The following is a 15,363-nucleotide window of genomic DNA, read 5'->3' on the forward strand; positions in this document are numbered from 1 at the left end:
AATCGCCAATTCTGCGCCATAAATTTACTCTGTCGGACCTGTTCCGTCATTGTTTACAGTGCAGTGCTATGACCAATCAGGTTTTTTAGTGGCCGAAGACCCATCATGTTGCGTTCAAAGAACTGTTTACTTTGCCGGGTCATTTTGAGGCAAGCTTTCAGGTTCTTTTTTGCAGTGAGAGTAACAAAAAACAAATCTGTCACATTTTCTGGGGTCTAGAGAGAATGGAAATTACTCTGGAAGCGCGATGTTACATTGATGCTTTCGCGACGCAGTGACTGCCTTCCTCTGCAGGTACTCACGAGGTGAACAAGGGAGGGGAAAGCCTCAATGTGCTTGCAAACGTTTCAACAAGAGGGCTGTCTTCGTCTGGGTGAAGACGAGACCTTTTGTGGAAATGCTGGCAAGCACCCTGACGCTTTCCCCTCCTTTTGTTCATATTTTGAGTGTGAAGAAACCAGCGCCTTATCCTCTCTATTCCGTATATTGCTCTGCCGATGTTACACATTAAAATAAAAACTACTGCTGAATAATATCTTGTATATTTTGAAATTGGTCAGATGTTCAGGGGAATCCCCCAAGGTGGAGTAGATTTATTGTCTAAGCGTCTTAGCTGACGCTGAACAGGCACTCACCGCCTCAGCAGCAAGCCCAGGAGCACACGTGCGTAGCATTCGGTGCGTGGAATATGCGTGATGAGTGACCACTTCCTTAGAGCATCGATACTGTTGGCCAATAGCCCGACAAAGCCTGGGCTGCTCGCCGCCCCATCTTTGCGACTCAGGCTATGCGGGGGGAGCAACGAGGGCAATCGGCCGCGGCAATAAATCTCTCATCCCCTCCGTTGTTAGCAATGAAGGAAAGATTGAATGAACTTGAATGAGAGTGAGCGGTCATGAGTGTGAGTGGAAATGAGTGTGAGTGAGTGGTTGTGAGTGCGAGTGGTCATGAGTGTGAGTGAGTGGGAGTGGTTATGAGTGCGGGTGTGACTGTGAGTGAGTGGTCGTGAGTGGGAGTGGACATGAGTGTGAGTGCGAGTGAGTGGTTGTGAGTGTGAGTGGTCATGAGTGCGAGTGAGTGGTTGTGAGTGTGAGTGGACATGAGTGCTAGTGTGAGTGAGTGGTTGTGTGTGTGAGTGGTCATGAGTGTGAGTGCGAGTGAGTGGTCGTGAGTGTGAGTGGCCATGAGTGGGAATGTGAGTGAGTGGTTGTGAGTGTGAGTGGACATGAGTGTGAGTATGAATGAGTGGATGTGAGTGCGAGTGGCCGTGAGTGTGAGTGTGATTGAGCCACCTTTATTGGTGCCGAGGTATGCTTCTTGCGCCCTCAAAGATTGGCGCTTCTCCTCCGACCCCACCGCCGAGGCACGCGAGCATTCGCCGAGGGGCGGAGCTTCCTGACCCGCCAGAGTGACACCGCTGACTGGCCGCGGCCATGGTAGCTGAGTGACGCCTGAAGGAAGCTAACCAATAGCCGTGCCTTTACATAATTACGCAGCAGCGTGCGGCGGAGGAAGGTGCGAGCATGAAAAAGCCGTCGGAAAGGACTCGCCAACTTTCGCGCGTGATTATGGGTTCTCTGCTGCGTGTAGAATTGCGTTATTTGACTCAGGTGTTCATGGCGAGAGAATGTAGTGATTGAGCGAGTTTATGTGCTGCCCTCAGCAGGTGTTTCAGAGCCCTTTTAAGTGAATGGCGATGTGACCTGCCTCTGAGATCCGCGCACATGAACCTGTGTCGACGCGCGCAGTTGATCCTCTTTCCTGCGTTGGTGGAAATGATTGTACAGAAATGCCGCTTTTCTTTTTTTTTTCACCATTTTTCTGCCTCTAATGGCCTATCAGCGTCAGATGTAACACAAGCAGGATAACTGTAACGCGAGCCCCCCCCCCCCTTCCCCCAGAAAAAAAAAATAGCTGCTGGGATAGGAATAGAGGCAAGTTCCATTAACACTTTCACGCCATGGAAAAGAAAGCCAAGTGCGCCAGTGTTCAGACTCCTTCAATTTAAATTCCCATTTCGGTTATCTTGTTCGCGTTTCATTTGAGCCCGCGTAATACAGAGTCTGTCTACACTTTGTTCTAACTTTCGCAGCATTAGCGGCGTCATTAAGCTGACGAGTTTGTTCAGATGGGCCAAGTTTTCGACATGCGTGAGTCAACAGTAATGGAGTTGCTCGCAGCCGGAGGCAATATCTGAAAGGCCAACAGCCATATTGTCGTGTCTGTTCTTTCAATAGCCGCGGCTTCCTTTGTTGCAGCTCTAGTGCGCATTTCGGAATAACGAAAACATGTACTTGTTCCGCACCGCTGGCAGCGCATGAGTCAGATGGCTTATACGATGTGGGTAATGAGGCCTTACTTAAGGTCGCCTCGTCGCGTTTTATTTTTAGCGCGGAAATGTCCAGGTGCGACATTTTTTCCCCCTTCGCGCGTGAGTCTGAACAGTGCACACATCGTTGGGCACGGATAAAAGAACGACCCGAAGTGAAACAGCAACGCTGTAAGCGTTAATGACGCGTGCGAATATGTCTCCATTCATTTTTTTGCCCTGATGGCACCGAGTGAAAAACGAAAAACTGTTTTCTAATGGGCTGTCGCATTTCACGGCTGAACGGACTGCTGAACGAGGTCTGAACCTTTCTTAGCCACTGTCTTTCTGCTAATTTTGGCGTTTAAACACATATACGGAACTTTATTTAGTCTAGCATTCCAGTGCCTGAAAGCAGGTGATACGTCTCAGTGCAGAGCGCGATTGTAACTGTAAGCCGGGTAAAACAACCTTTCTTTTCGTTTCTGGTATTCATTTGGCGATACGCGCGGATAAAAGGCCGCGTTTTCGAGTACCACCTACAGCTGCGGCTGTGCAAATTTGGAAGTTGGCCCACTTCCAAATTTTGTAAGCCCACCCCAGAAAATGGATTATGGGGGATTGGTTTGAATTAGTGGGTGCGTAAGGTGAATTAATGGGGATTAGTGTCTGGGTTAGGGTGAATTAGTGGAGATTATTGGGTGGGTTAAGGTGGATTATTTGAGGATTAGTGGGTGATTTAGTATAATCTCATAGGATAAACCAATGGAGGGTACTCGAACATTGTAGTTCTCAGATTTTCAATTTGATGGTGCTGATCAGGTCACTACCCTCTCGGTCAGTCAGGGAATTTCTTTATGGGCACCGCAGTGGTTTTTCACAAGACGACAACCTAAAGCCTGTCACATTAAGGCTGCTGTACGATTCTTTTTGAACCGCATGCGGTCTCGCCCTTGCGACCGTGCGCACGGGCGCGTGAGTGCGCGGGGCTGATGAGGTGTTGTACGATCAATTTTCCTGTATGCGGCCAAGCGGACGACTCCTGCGTTCTGATTGGCGCGCTCGCGACTGCCGCCCGTGTGGCAGCACAGGCATGTGCCGAAGAAAAACATGAAGATATCTTGCGGTACGAATGCCAACATTGATTGCGGCTCACTCGATACTGTCACGGTTTTGTGACGGCAGTCCAGCGGTCAGGAAGACACCAGAAATACTTGCAAACGAAGCTCTTTATTAGGGCTGACTTGCGCCCGGCAAAAGAACTGAATCACTCGGTGGCGGCGTAAGCAACAAGCGTGCTCGTCAATCGTCGATCTACGAATGTCCGCCGCTCGCGGCATCGCTCAATTTAAAGCAGGCAAGGAAACTTCCAGATAACAGGTCAAGATCATCTACGGTAATCTGGAAAAACCTAGATGCAGCCTTGCATGGCTGCGAACAATCGAGATTAGTCTGGTCGCTTCTCGCGCCACGAACAAAAGTGATAACGACCCTTTCCTGCTGCCTTGAGCGTGGACGAACACACACTGCAATGATACGTGGCATTACCCCCCTTCCAAAGAAGCATCGTCTCGATGCTTTAAAATGAAAATAAACACGGACAATGAAAACTTCCAGTCCTTTAGCGTTCATAATATGGCTTCAGGCGTACGACATGTACGACTTCCGGGCGTGTGCGGCGTCGCTGAGATGCTGTCGTGCCGTCGGGGATGACTTCGTAGTCGAGGTCACCGATGCGACGGAGAACCTTGTACGGGCCAAAGTAGCGTCGCAGCAACTTTTCACTCAATCCACGGCGGCGAACTGGCGTCCATATCCAAACACGATCACCTGGCTTGTAATGCGTGTCTCGTCGGCGCAGACTGTAGCGTCGGGCGTCGGTGTGTTGCTGGTCTTGAATGCGAAGCCGCGCAAGTCTTCGGGCTTCCTCGGCGCGATGAAGGTAGGCGGCGACGTCAAGGTTGTCTTCGTCAGAAACGTGCGGGAGCATTGCGTCGAGTGTTGTCGTGGGCTTCCTGCCGTATGCCAGCTGGAATGGGGTAAACCTGGTTGTCTCCTGGACGGCAGTATTGTACGCGAAGATCACGTAGGGCAGAATGGAGTCCCACGTCTTGTGTTCGGCATCGATGTACATGGAGAGCATGTCTGCGATGGTCTTGTTCAGACGCTCTGTGAGTCCGTTGGTTTGTGGATGATAGGCAGTTGTCCTCCGATGGCTTGTCTGGCTGTAGTTTAAAACGTCTTGCGTCAGCTCCGCTGTAAATGCCGTCCCTCTGTCTGTGATGAGCACTTCGGGGGCGCCGTGTCGCAGGAGAATTTGCTCGACAAAAAATTTTGCGACTTCTGTTGCGGTACCATTAGGCAACGCTTTTGCTTCGGCGTATCGGGTCATGTAGTCGGTGGCCACGATGATCCACTTGTTACCTGATGATGAAGTCGGAAAGGGGCCGAGGAGGTCCATTCCTATTTGCTGAAAGGGCTTAGTTGCAGGTGGTATGGGGTTGAGGAGTCCGGCTGGTCTAGTCGGAGGCGTTTTGCGTCGCTGACACTCACGGCACGTTTTCACGTAATGGGAAACGTCGGTAGCTAGCCGCGGCCAATAGTGCTTCTCCTGGATGCGGTGCAACGTGCGAGCAATCCCGAGATGCCCTGCAGTCGGCTCATCATGACAAGCCTGCATAATTTCTTGCCTAAGATTCTTGGGCACGACAAGAAGATGTACTGTCCTGTTGGGCGCGAAGTTCTTCTTCAGGAGGACATTATTGTGAAGGACGAAGGACGACAGTTGGCGCTTGAACCCCCGGGGAGGCGATGCGGTCTTGCCTTTCAAATAATCAACTAGGCTTTGCAACTCAGGATCCGAGCGCTGCTGCTGCGCGAAACTGCTGGCGCTTACCGGTCCTAGGAAAGCATCGTCGTCTTCTTCTTCCGGTGCTGCGTCTACGGGGGCTCGCGATAGGCAGTCTGCATCGGAATGTTTGCGGCCAGATTTGTAGACTACAGTTATGTCGAATTCTTGAAGACGCAGGCTCCATCGAGCAAGGCGGCCGGAGGGATCTTTCAAATTGGCCAGCCAGCAGAGAGCATGGTGATCGCTCACAACCTTGAATGGTCGTCCGTATAGGTAGGGGCGAAATTTCGACGTGGCCCAAACAATGGCGAGACATTCTTTCTCTGTCGTCGAATAGTTGGCTTCGGCTCTCGACAGTGAACGGCTAGCGTACACGATAACTTTCTCCTCTCTGCCATTTTTCTGAACGAGGACCGCTCCTAAGCCCACACTGCTTGCATCGGTATGAACTTCGGTTTCGGCGTTTTCATCAAAGTGCCCGAGCACAGGAGGGGACTGTAAGCGGCGCTTCAGCTCGTTGAAAGCTTCCTCTTGCGGCCTTTCCCATTTAAAAGGCACGTCAGCCTTGGTAAGTTGGGTCAAAGGTTCAGCGATGCGGGAAAAGTTCTTGACGAATCGCCGGTAATAAGCGCACAATCCAAGGAATCTGCGTATAGCTTTCTTGTCATTAGGCTGTGAAAACTCTGCGATCGCAGCCGTCTTCTGGGGGTCTGGGCGAACTCCATCCTTGCTTACGACGTGACCAAGGAACAGCAGCTCCTCGTAGGCGAAGTGGCACTTCTCTGGTTTCAGTGTCAGGCCTGAAGACTTTATCGTTTCCAGCACTATCCGAAGCCTTCTGAGGTGGTCTTCAAAGTTTTTGGAGAAGACAACAACGTCATCTAAGTAGACGAGGCAAATCTGCCACTTCAAGCCTGCGAGCACCGTATCCATTACTCGCTGGAACGTCGCTGGTGCAGAGCAGAGGCCGAATGGCATCACCTTGAACTCGAAGAGTCCGTCTGGCGTGATGAACGCAGTCTTCTCGCGATCTCTTTCGTCGACTTCAATTTGCCAGTAGCCGCTCTTCAGGTCCATCGATGAGAAGTACTTAGCGTTGCATAGCCGATCCAGTGTGTCGTCGATGCGGGGGAGGGGGTAGACATCCTTCTTCGTAATGCTGTTCAGGCGGCGGTAATCGACGCAGAAGCGAAGGGTGCCGTCTTTCTTTTTCACTAGGACAACTGGTGCTGCCCAGGGGCTCCTTGATGGCTGGATTACGTCGTCACGTAGCATTTCCTCAACTTGCTTGCGAATAGCTTGGCGTTCTAGCGGCGATACGCGGTAGGGGCTCTGTCGCAGTGGTCGGGCGTGTTTGTCTGTGACAATGCGGTGCTTGGCAAGCCGGCTTCTTCGCACATTCGATGCTGATGAGAAGCAATCGCTGTACTTTTGAAGAAGACTGCGTATTTGTTCTTGTCTGCTCCGTGGTAATGCCGGGTTGATATCAAACGTTGGTTGATGGCCTTGGTTAGATGGTTCCACGGGGTGGTCGGGTAGGGCAAATATGTCTCTGATGTCTGCCAGCTCGTCGAGGAAAGCGATCGTCGTACCTTTGTTTAGATGCCGGTATTCTTCTGTGAAGTTGGTTAGCAGCACCTGGGCTTGGCCATTTCGGATTTGGGTGACTCCCCTTGCGACGCCCAGTCCTCGATCAAGGAGTAACTGGGTGTTCCCCTCGACGACGCCTTCGGCAGTTTCGACGTCTCCAGTACCTATGCAGGCGAAGACACTTGATCGGGGTGGCACGCTCAGTACTTCGTCAAGGACGTTTAAGGCAACGCGATGAGTCGCTGTCGTCGCTGCAGATATGGCTTTGTCCGTGGAAAGCTTGATCGACTTGGATCGAAGGTCGATGATCGCCCGATGTTCATTCAGGAAGTCCATTCCTAAAATCACGTCTCGCGAGCATTGCTGTAGGATCAGGAAGGTTGTCGCGTAGGTTCTCCCATTTACAGTAACTCTCGCGGTGCAGCGTCCTGACGGCGTAATCAGGTTACCACCTGCGGTGCGGATCAGCGGGCCATCCCAAGTTGTTGTTACCTTCCTGAGTCGGACAGCGAGTGGGCCACTCATGACAGAGTAGTCAGCTCCCGTGTCCACCAAGGCAGTAACCGCGTGACCGTCGACCGTAACTTCAAGGTCACTTGTTCGCGTTCTGGTATTGTACGTTGTCTTCGGTGTCCGATCTCGGCTTCGTCGAGTAGTGAGGCTGCGGTGGGCGTACTGCGACGTTACTTCACTGGGCAGCGGTAAAAGCTTCAAGTCTGGCCGCGTCGTCGTCGGTGTCGTCGTCGTCGGTGTCGTCGTCGTCGGTGTCGTCGTCGTCGGTGTTGTCGTCGTCGGTGTTGTCGTCGTCGGTGTTGTCGTCGTCGGTGTTGTCGTCGTCGGTGTTGTCGTCGTCGGTGTTGTCGTCGTCGGTGTTGTCGTCGTCGGTGTTGTCGTCGTCGGTGTTGTCGTCGTAGTTGAGGCATGGTCTTGAGTACTCGTCGATGGAGGATCTTTGTCATTGCGCTTAGAAGCAACCTCACCTCCAGAGGCTGCTTTATTTAGTTTAACCTTCGTGGGCTGGGGGAGCGTCCACGCACGGCGTAACCTCGGCTAGGAGAAACAAAGCGCGGGGACGATGGCGACGGGGAACGTGATAGGCGGCTCGGCGATGAGTATTCTTCCCGACGTAAAAACTCCTCGATTTCGGCTGGTCGCTGGCCGGGTCGGGGTCGTGGAGCGTCGTAAGAGAACCCTCGGATGCCCAGTCTTCTGTATGGGCAGTGCCGGAGGACGTGACCGGCTTCGCCACAGTAGAAGCATAGTGGGCGGCGCTGGTCGGGAGTTCTCCACTCGTCGCATTTCCTCGGCTGCGCGCGTCGCTCGTAGGACGGGCGGGTTGGGGCGAGTGGGCGGCGGTCCAACGCAGCTGGCTGAGGGCGATAGGGGCTTGGGTCCCGTCGTCGAGGTGCAGGACGGCGCACAGCTGCGGCGTAAGTCATGGCTGGGGGCTGCAGAGGCTGCGTGGGTGTCGGCGTCACACCCAAGGCCTGTTGAACCTCGTCCCGGATGACGTCAGTGAGCGATGAAAGTTGCGGCTGCGTTCCCGTTGGCAGCAACCGTCGGAGCTCCTCTCGCACAACTTCACGTATAACCTCCCGCAGGTTATCATTGTTAGCGGTGTCCATGCAGCTTGCTGACAAAAAGCGCTGCTGGCGGTCATACTGGCGGGCTCGGGCGTCGAGAGTTTTCTCCATTGTGGATGCCTCTTCTACGAATTCAGCGACGGTTTTCGGTGGGTTGCGAACGAGGCCGGCAAATAGTTGCTCTTTAACTCCTCGCATAAGCAACTTCACCTTCTCTTCTTCCTTCATGTTCATGTCGGCACGCCGGAAGAGACGCTTCATCTCCTCAGTATACACTGCAACGGTCTCGTTTGGGTGTTGTATGCGAGACTGTAGCAGCTGCTGGGCTCTCTCCTTTCGCACGACGTTTGTGAAGGTCTTCAGAAGCTGTTCCTTGAAGGTTTCCCAGTTGGCAAGGCTGGCTTCCTCATTCTCGAACCAGACTCTTGCTGGTCCCTCCAGGGCGAAGAAGACGTACCTAAATTTCATGGCGTCGTCCCAGTTGTTGAAGACAGCCACACGGTCGAACTGCTCCAGCCATTCCTCGGGGTCGGCGCCAGGCGAAGCGTCGAAGGTTGGTGGCACCCGGGGTTGCTGCAGAATGATTGGAGTGGTCGTCTGGGGCAAGGTCATGATGGACGTTGGTACTTGCTTTCGCTTCCGGGTAGGGTCCGGCAGGGTCCCGAACTCAGGTGCGTCCCCTTGCAGGCGTCGGCTTGCGCGGTGGACTGGACTGAGGTCCTGCGGTAGATGACTCAAAGGGCTGGCGTCTCGACTTGTAGGGGGTGTCCGGAACATGGGAGGCTACCCAGCACCTCCACCAGATGTCACGGTTTTGTGACGGCAGTCCAGCGGTCAGGAAGACACCAGAAATACTTGCAAACGAAGCTCTTTATTAGGGCTGACTTGCGCCCGGCAAAAGAACTGAATCACTCGGTGGCGGCGTAAGCAACAAGCGTGCTCGTCAATCGTCGATCTACGAATGTCCGCCGCTCGCGGCATCGCTCAATTTAAAGCAGGCAAGGAAACTTCCAGATAACAGGTCAAGATCATCTACGGTAATCTGGAAAAACCTAGATGCAGCCTTGCATGGCTGCGAACAATCGAGATTAGTCTGGTCGCTTCTCGCGCCACGAACAAAAGTGATAACGACCCTTTCCTGCTGCCTTGAGCGTGGACGAACACACACTGCAATGATACGTGGCAATACATCGAGACATGTTTAGCTGTGATATTTTGCGTAGAAGGTAAAACCGCGGTCGGATGTGATAACCATGGACCTCGGCGCGGCCGATCATGATGCTAACGAAGTCACGACAAGCTTTGCGTCACCGCAGGCGAGCTTTATCTGAAACAGTGTCGCGAGAAACGATTAACATTCGCGCTATAACTAGCACTAGTCTAGAGCAGTGAGAGGCCCTCCTGACTGACTCCGACCCGAGCACACAGCTTATGCTTGTGACGAGGGCCAAGGCGGCGGCGGAGGCCAACGGGATCCTGGAATAGGGAAGTCCGACCACTGAAGCTCCACATCTATCTATCCCCATCCCCCTACTCCCTACCCTTTCTCTTATTTACCGCTACTTGCGCTGTTTCTACTTCAGAAAGGGAAAAAAGGCATCACACCGCACACCGCGATAGTGACACAACATCGTTCGATTGCTAGTCGGCTAGTCTGCGCTAAAAACCGCCCATAAATGCAACCGTTCTCACTACGGTCTAAGATTTTTGCCCCTTAATATTTGAAGAGTGCCCCCATTGAAAGTGACGCTATACCCAAACGTTCAATAGCGATTTGGTTGGTTTATTGGTTTATTGGGGTTTAACGTCCGAAAGCGACTAAGGCTGTGAGAGACGCCGTAGTGAAGGGCTCCGGAAATTTCGACCAGGGTTCTTTAACGTGCACTGATATCGCACAGCAAACGGGCCTCTAGAATTTCGCCTCCATCGAAATTCAGCCGCCGCGGCCGGTATCGAAACCGCGTCTTTCGGGCCAGCAGCCGAGCGCCGTAACCACTGAGCCACCGCGGAGGGGCCAATAGCGATTTCAGAACGACGACGTGATTCGTATCGCGAATTCTCGGAGCCAAATACACGGGTCTAGAACAGTTAAGCTATGTTAGCAGTACATATTCAGTCCTTCGTAACTACAACTGGGAAATTCACATAGTTAAGATCATGCTCAGGTTAAATCATCAGTCATTCTACCTAGGGCATTGCAGTATTTTTACATGTATTTAATTGCCTTATTTTGTACCATTTTACTAATCCATATGCACACTACAGTTTTCATCTATAAACGTTGGTTGCCTCTGTCATGTAAACAGGGCTCCTTGCTGTCTCCCTGCTTAACTGTTATTGCAGAAGACACTTAACTATTCATTGATATAAAGAGTATCTCTCTGAATTATGCATGCATTAAAAATTCCATATCTTAGGACACCGCTGTCAAACCTTGAGCAAACCAAAATACCCACCTTGAACCCACCTTGAGCAAAACCCACCTTGAGCAAACGAAAATACCTTGTGCCACGGCGCTTTTTGGCCGCAGATGCCCTTGAGCCATAAAATTTCGCTATCATTATCGCTATCGCATTAAGAAATAACCTGCTGGCACAGGCTGTATACTCTAGTACACTAGAGACGCTGGCAGCATTGTAGAAGCCACAGCTGGTGACGTCGAACGAAGAGCTGAATGTTCAGATCTGTTCGCCCGCACGAACAGCACGCCCACGCCTGATAACCATGTTGCCCCTCAATCCGCTTATGAGGTCCCAGTTTAGAGAATCCGAGCCCTGATTCGCTGACGTGCACTGTGGCTTCCGCATCACCGCCACGTTCTGCAGAGATAGAGTTCGTTCCTTCGAGCCTGGATCAGAGTTCACTGAGTTGTTCGACGCCCATGCTTTGGGCAGTCAGTGCAGGCAATTGCACAATAACAGAGGGGATTATCGGTATTGGACTGCTGCCTGACCAACTGAGCGAGGAGATAGATTTGGCGCTTAGCCAGTTTCGCAGTGATTTTGAATGCACAGCGTACGAACTGATGGAATTGTGGAGCGATATTCACGAAGCGCCCCCAAATTAAGTGCTGTTTGTCTCGGTCGGCTCCTTTGGCGTTCTTTACGGCAATTGGCCAGAGCCCACCAATCGTGTAGCACAATTTAGAGAACTGTGTGAATCTGAAGGCTAGGGTCTAGGTTCGCAAAATTTCTTGTAAATGTTGTACTATCAGCAAGGAATGAAACGCGAACAAGACAGCTGAGCCACGAGACGGAAAATAAGAATATTTTAGCACAGGGAAGCTCAATACTTGCTCAGGCACTTTTAACTTGATAGCGCGAAGACGCTTCTTCCGAAGTGTTAATCAATCGTGCTAGCATTTCCACTACAGGAGCTAATATTACGGCGTCTTTGAGATGTCACCTCAGTTTTCTTGTTTGCGTTTCATTCATTGCTGATAGTACATACTCGTTGACGCCGTCTCGTTCGCTGTCATGACAGGACTGCCATGTCTCTCGCTCTGTCGCTTGCTACGAGCCAATTCACAACGCGCTCTCACGGAAAATAAATGGTAGGGCTTTAACGTGGTGAAACCGAGTAGGATGCGCGAAATCACTTGAGGCATCACCGCCTCAAAGGCAACCGCATGCAAGATTTCATTGCGGGGAGTGCGGTGGTGCCGGTTCCGCACGTTGTCGGAGCAGCTGCGCAGGGCCTCCGCCGCTGGCGCTCCGTCAAAGGTCAAAGGTGGAGGCTTCACGCATACCTCGGGTTTTTCAGTTTTCCTAGTGAAGTAGCGCTTTCGCACTAAATAATTCTGAGTCTGGCTTCATATTTCCAAAGCTTTTGTGTAAGGCGCTATGTAACTGGCCCTGACACGAGGGCTGGCCACTCACGATGACGAACTACATGGTGTACCCGGTCAAGGCAGCGAACGTGAGAGGGATCCCACCAGCAACGCTGTGCTCTCACTTCGAAGTTTCATGAAATCCCTCGGCTCGGATTTTCCGTCCGGGTGCGATTGCCGTATAAGTGTTTCACCGCATGGCCAGAAGGTGCGAATAAAATGGGGCGGGCCACGCTGCGGCTTTCTAACCCTGCTAACCCTTGTATATTTTTGCCAGGACGAGCTTAAGTGGCTTCGGAGCAGAGCAGCGTGTTCCGTTCACTTCTGTCTGCACCTTTTTTGTGCCGCTCTTTCTGCCTCTCGTCTGCCTGGTGTTTGACGGGTATTGTCGCCTCGCAGGAACGAAGGCGGCACCTGCGACCGGATCCACGACATGCTGCCGAGCGGCCACTCGACCCGCTGCGCCACCAAGTACGTGAACCGGGTGCTGGTGGCGCTCTTCACTGAGGACAACCGCATCGAGCCCAAGCCCACCAAGTTCGCCTTCCCCGCGGCCTGCGTGTGCTACGTGCGCACCTACTACTACACCAGCAAGGTGTGAGGAGCCGCGCCACGCCGCCCGCGATGGACTGCAGTGGCAGCGCGTTCGCGGCGACGCAAAGGACACCAAGACGCCGCTGGCCCACGAGGCAGCCGTGGCAGTGTGGCCCACGGCTCGACGCCGGTCTCGTCGCGTACCCACCGGGTGCATTGTTCCCTGCCTACGCCTCGCCAAATTTACAAGCCTCCAAGCGACAAGCTCGCGGATAACTTTCGATGTTGTTTTTTTTCGCCTTTCGTGTGCCTTTCTTGTCGCGACGCGTATGCACGGTGTGCATAGACCACTGAAAAAGGAGCGAGCTGTGGATCCGAATCGCAGCGTTCCTGGATGCGAGGCAGGAGGCCTCTTCGATGTTCAAGGTCGGCGCGTGCGAAGTTGTCGAAAATTCGAGGAGGCGCTCAGCGACGTTTGCCTGGCAGTGGAGCAGCCGTTTCGTTGAAACGCGTAAATATCTCGCGCCCCCGGTCTCTTAAAGGTAGCGAAGCAAGTCACTAAATTAATACGGGAGAGGTGCGTAAAAACCGGGCACGGAGTAAAAAAAAAATTGCAGCGAGGGTGGTTATTTTCTGCGTTTCCGTCAATACCTTTTTTTTTTTTCGTTCGCCTAACTGAGCCGGGATTCTGTATAGCGCTGACCGGTCGATAACGGTTGACAGGCACGGTTTTAAGAGATGCGCGTTTGTGTTGTGTGCGTCCGGCAGATTAGAGCTATGTATTTAAAAAAGCTGTGTCGAGGGTCGTGCTGGTGTTTACTTTTTTGTGCTATTGTTTCAAAGTTTGGTGCCTCATTTCCCATCCCTGTACCGGAATAAACATTGTAACAGACGAGCCAGCAGCCGAGCTCCAAGATCGATGTCGCTGTTACCAGGATCCTGGCAACAGCGATGGCGATGTTTGCGTGGGGGGATTCGCATATGTTGAATTTTTTTGTCTGTCTGAACCTGTGTATACGTCAGCGTGCATATATTTATATATATTCATATATTGCATATATTCAGCGTGGATATAGGACATCTTCGTTCGTCGTCTACATTTAACCCTGTTCGTCAGAAAGGTACGTTAGCAAAACGCAACCGCTCACTGAAATTCTGAAAGTGTGGAAGAAGATTCGACTGCATCGAGGTTCACCGATCGAAACCCTCCTAAAAAAAAAGCTACCTTTACACGTGAGTGGCACGCTCCTCTGCGGACATGTGTGGCTGTACTCGACATGACTGCTCTCTCACACAATTGGCTGATACTGCGCGCTCGAATTTGTGCCCAGATTGGGCGTAAAATAAGCTTCCGCTGCTTCGCTCGATGCGATCAAGTTCGAAGGAAGCTGCCCCGAGGCTGAAAAAAAAAAAGAAAACCGTTAGCGTACTGATTGCGTCGCGGCTCTCTTCACTGCCTTCCTGTGAAATTTAGTTTAATGTGCCTGCCCGGCCTACAATTCCAGTTCATATCAAATGCATCGTGCTATGTGACTGTTGTCGAGAATGAAACCCCAAGGGCACCATAATTGTGCTACATTTTCGTGGAAACACGTGTACGGCAGTTGGTAATTAGTGCGAATGATTGAATATAGCATCGTGTCATCGCGCGGCCATTGTCTGGCTGGTAAATAGATTTGGGCATGTCAAAAGCAGCACTGCGACGAGTGAGACATGCCGTAATAAAGGAATCCGGATCAATTTCTACCACCTGGTGTTCTTTGATGCGCACCCTAATCTCTCGTTACAGCGCAGTTGCTGTATTTTCGCCTCGTTTGGAATCCAGCCGCCGCTGCCTGGGGCGGACTCGAGACTTCGGGCTCGGCAGCAAAACTCCACAACCACCGCTGTGAGGGTCGCTGTGGGGCTTTTAGAGGAGTTCGACATTTCAGTGGCTGATGGTTCTTGATGAACAATTTAAAGCGTACGGGGCTGCGCTAGAATCTACTGTCTTAAGTGTTACGAAGTCGATGTGTTCCGCGGCTAATAAGCCGCATATGTAGTCTTCCTACTGATATTTTTTTTTATCAAGAAACCTAGTCCTGGAGTAGCTATCTTCTTTTTCTTTAGCAGCGTTTAAAGGGAAACTGAAGAGGTTTTAAAATTTGACGAGCTTCATGGGGTCGAATGTGTGAAACTTTCAGCTAAATAATGAGAAGTCTTTGTGTTAGCATTTGAGATGGTGAGGTAACAGCCGACTGAAGTCGCGACGGCGTTCAGGCTTCGCAGCGCGAAGGGGGTTAGGGGGCGCAATGATGCCATCGAATGAGACGGTCCATTTTAAACGCAGTAACTCTTGGCTTGAATTAAAAAAAATGTCCTCGAAGTAAAATCCTGTGGAGCGTTGTTTGGCGGCATCAGACGACGCACAGCAGGGTGTGGGAGGCTGCTGAAATTTGCAATGTCACCGCCCGGGACGTCTACACCAAGCTTCTCCGCATTCCTCTGACGCTGTGAGCAGAAGCATACACTTTAACTAGTGCTTACGTCAGCATTTTACATGCTAGCGCAATAAAAAAAAAACTTGGTATGCTTTACCTACAGGCTTCGTAGATTCGAAATATTGAATTTCGTCGAATTCTTAAAGAGCGGTTTTAGCGCGGAGAGCTTGCTGCGTTCGTTCACCCTT

General features: G+C 51.8%; 1 protein-coding gene across 1 annotated transcript in view; it reads left to right on the top strand.

Annotated features, from left to right (window-relative positions):
* The window catches only part of LOC149353175 (uncharacterized), a 196,509-nt gene extending 182,068 nt beyond the window's left edge, over positions 1-14,441 (top strand). Inside the window, exon 4 of the mRNA XM_089582375.1 lies at positions 12,561-14,441. Coding sequence (XP_089438501.1) covers positions 12,561-12,762 — 202 coding nt within the window. The 3' untranslated portion in view covers positions 12,763-14,441. The remainder of the gene's footprint in view (positions 1-12,560) is intronic.
* The last annotated feature ends 922 nt before the right edge of the window (positions 14,442-15,363 follow it).

Source organism: Amblyomma mixtum, chromosome 3, assembly GCF_055824585.1.
Source record: "Amblyomma mixtum isolate Tamu chromosome 3, ASM5582458v1, whole genome shotgun sequence".
Taxonomy (NCBI): Eukaryota; Metazoa; Arthropoda; class Arachnida; order Ixodida; family Ixodidae; genus Amblyomma; species Amblyomma mixtum.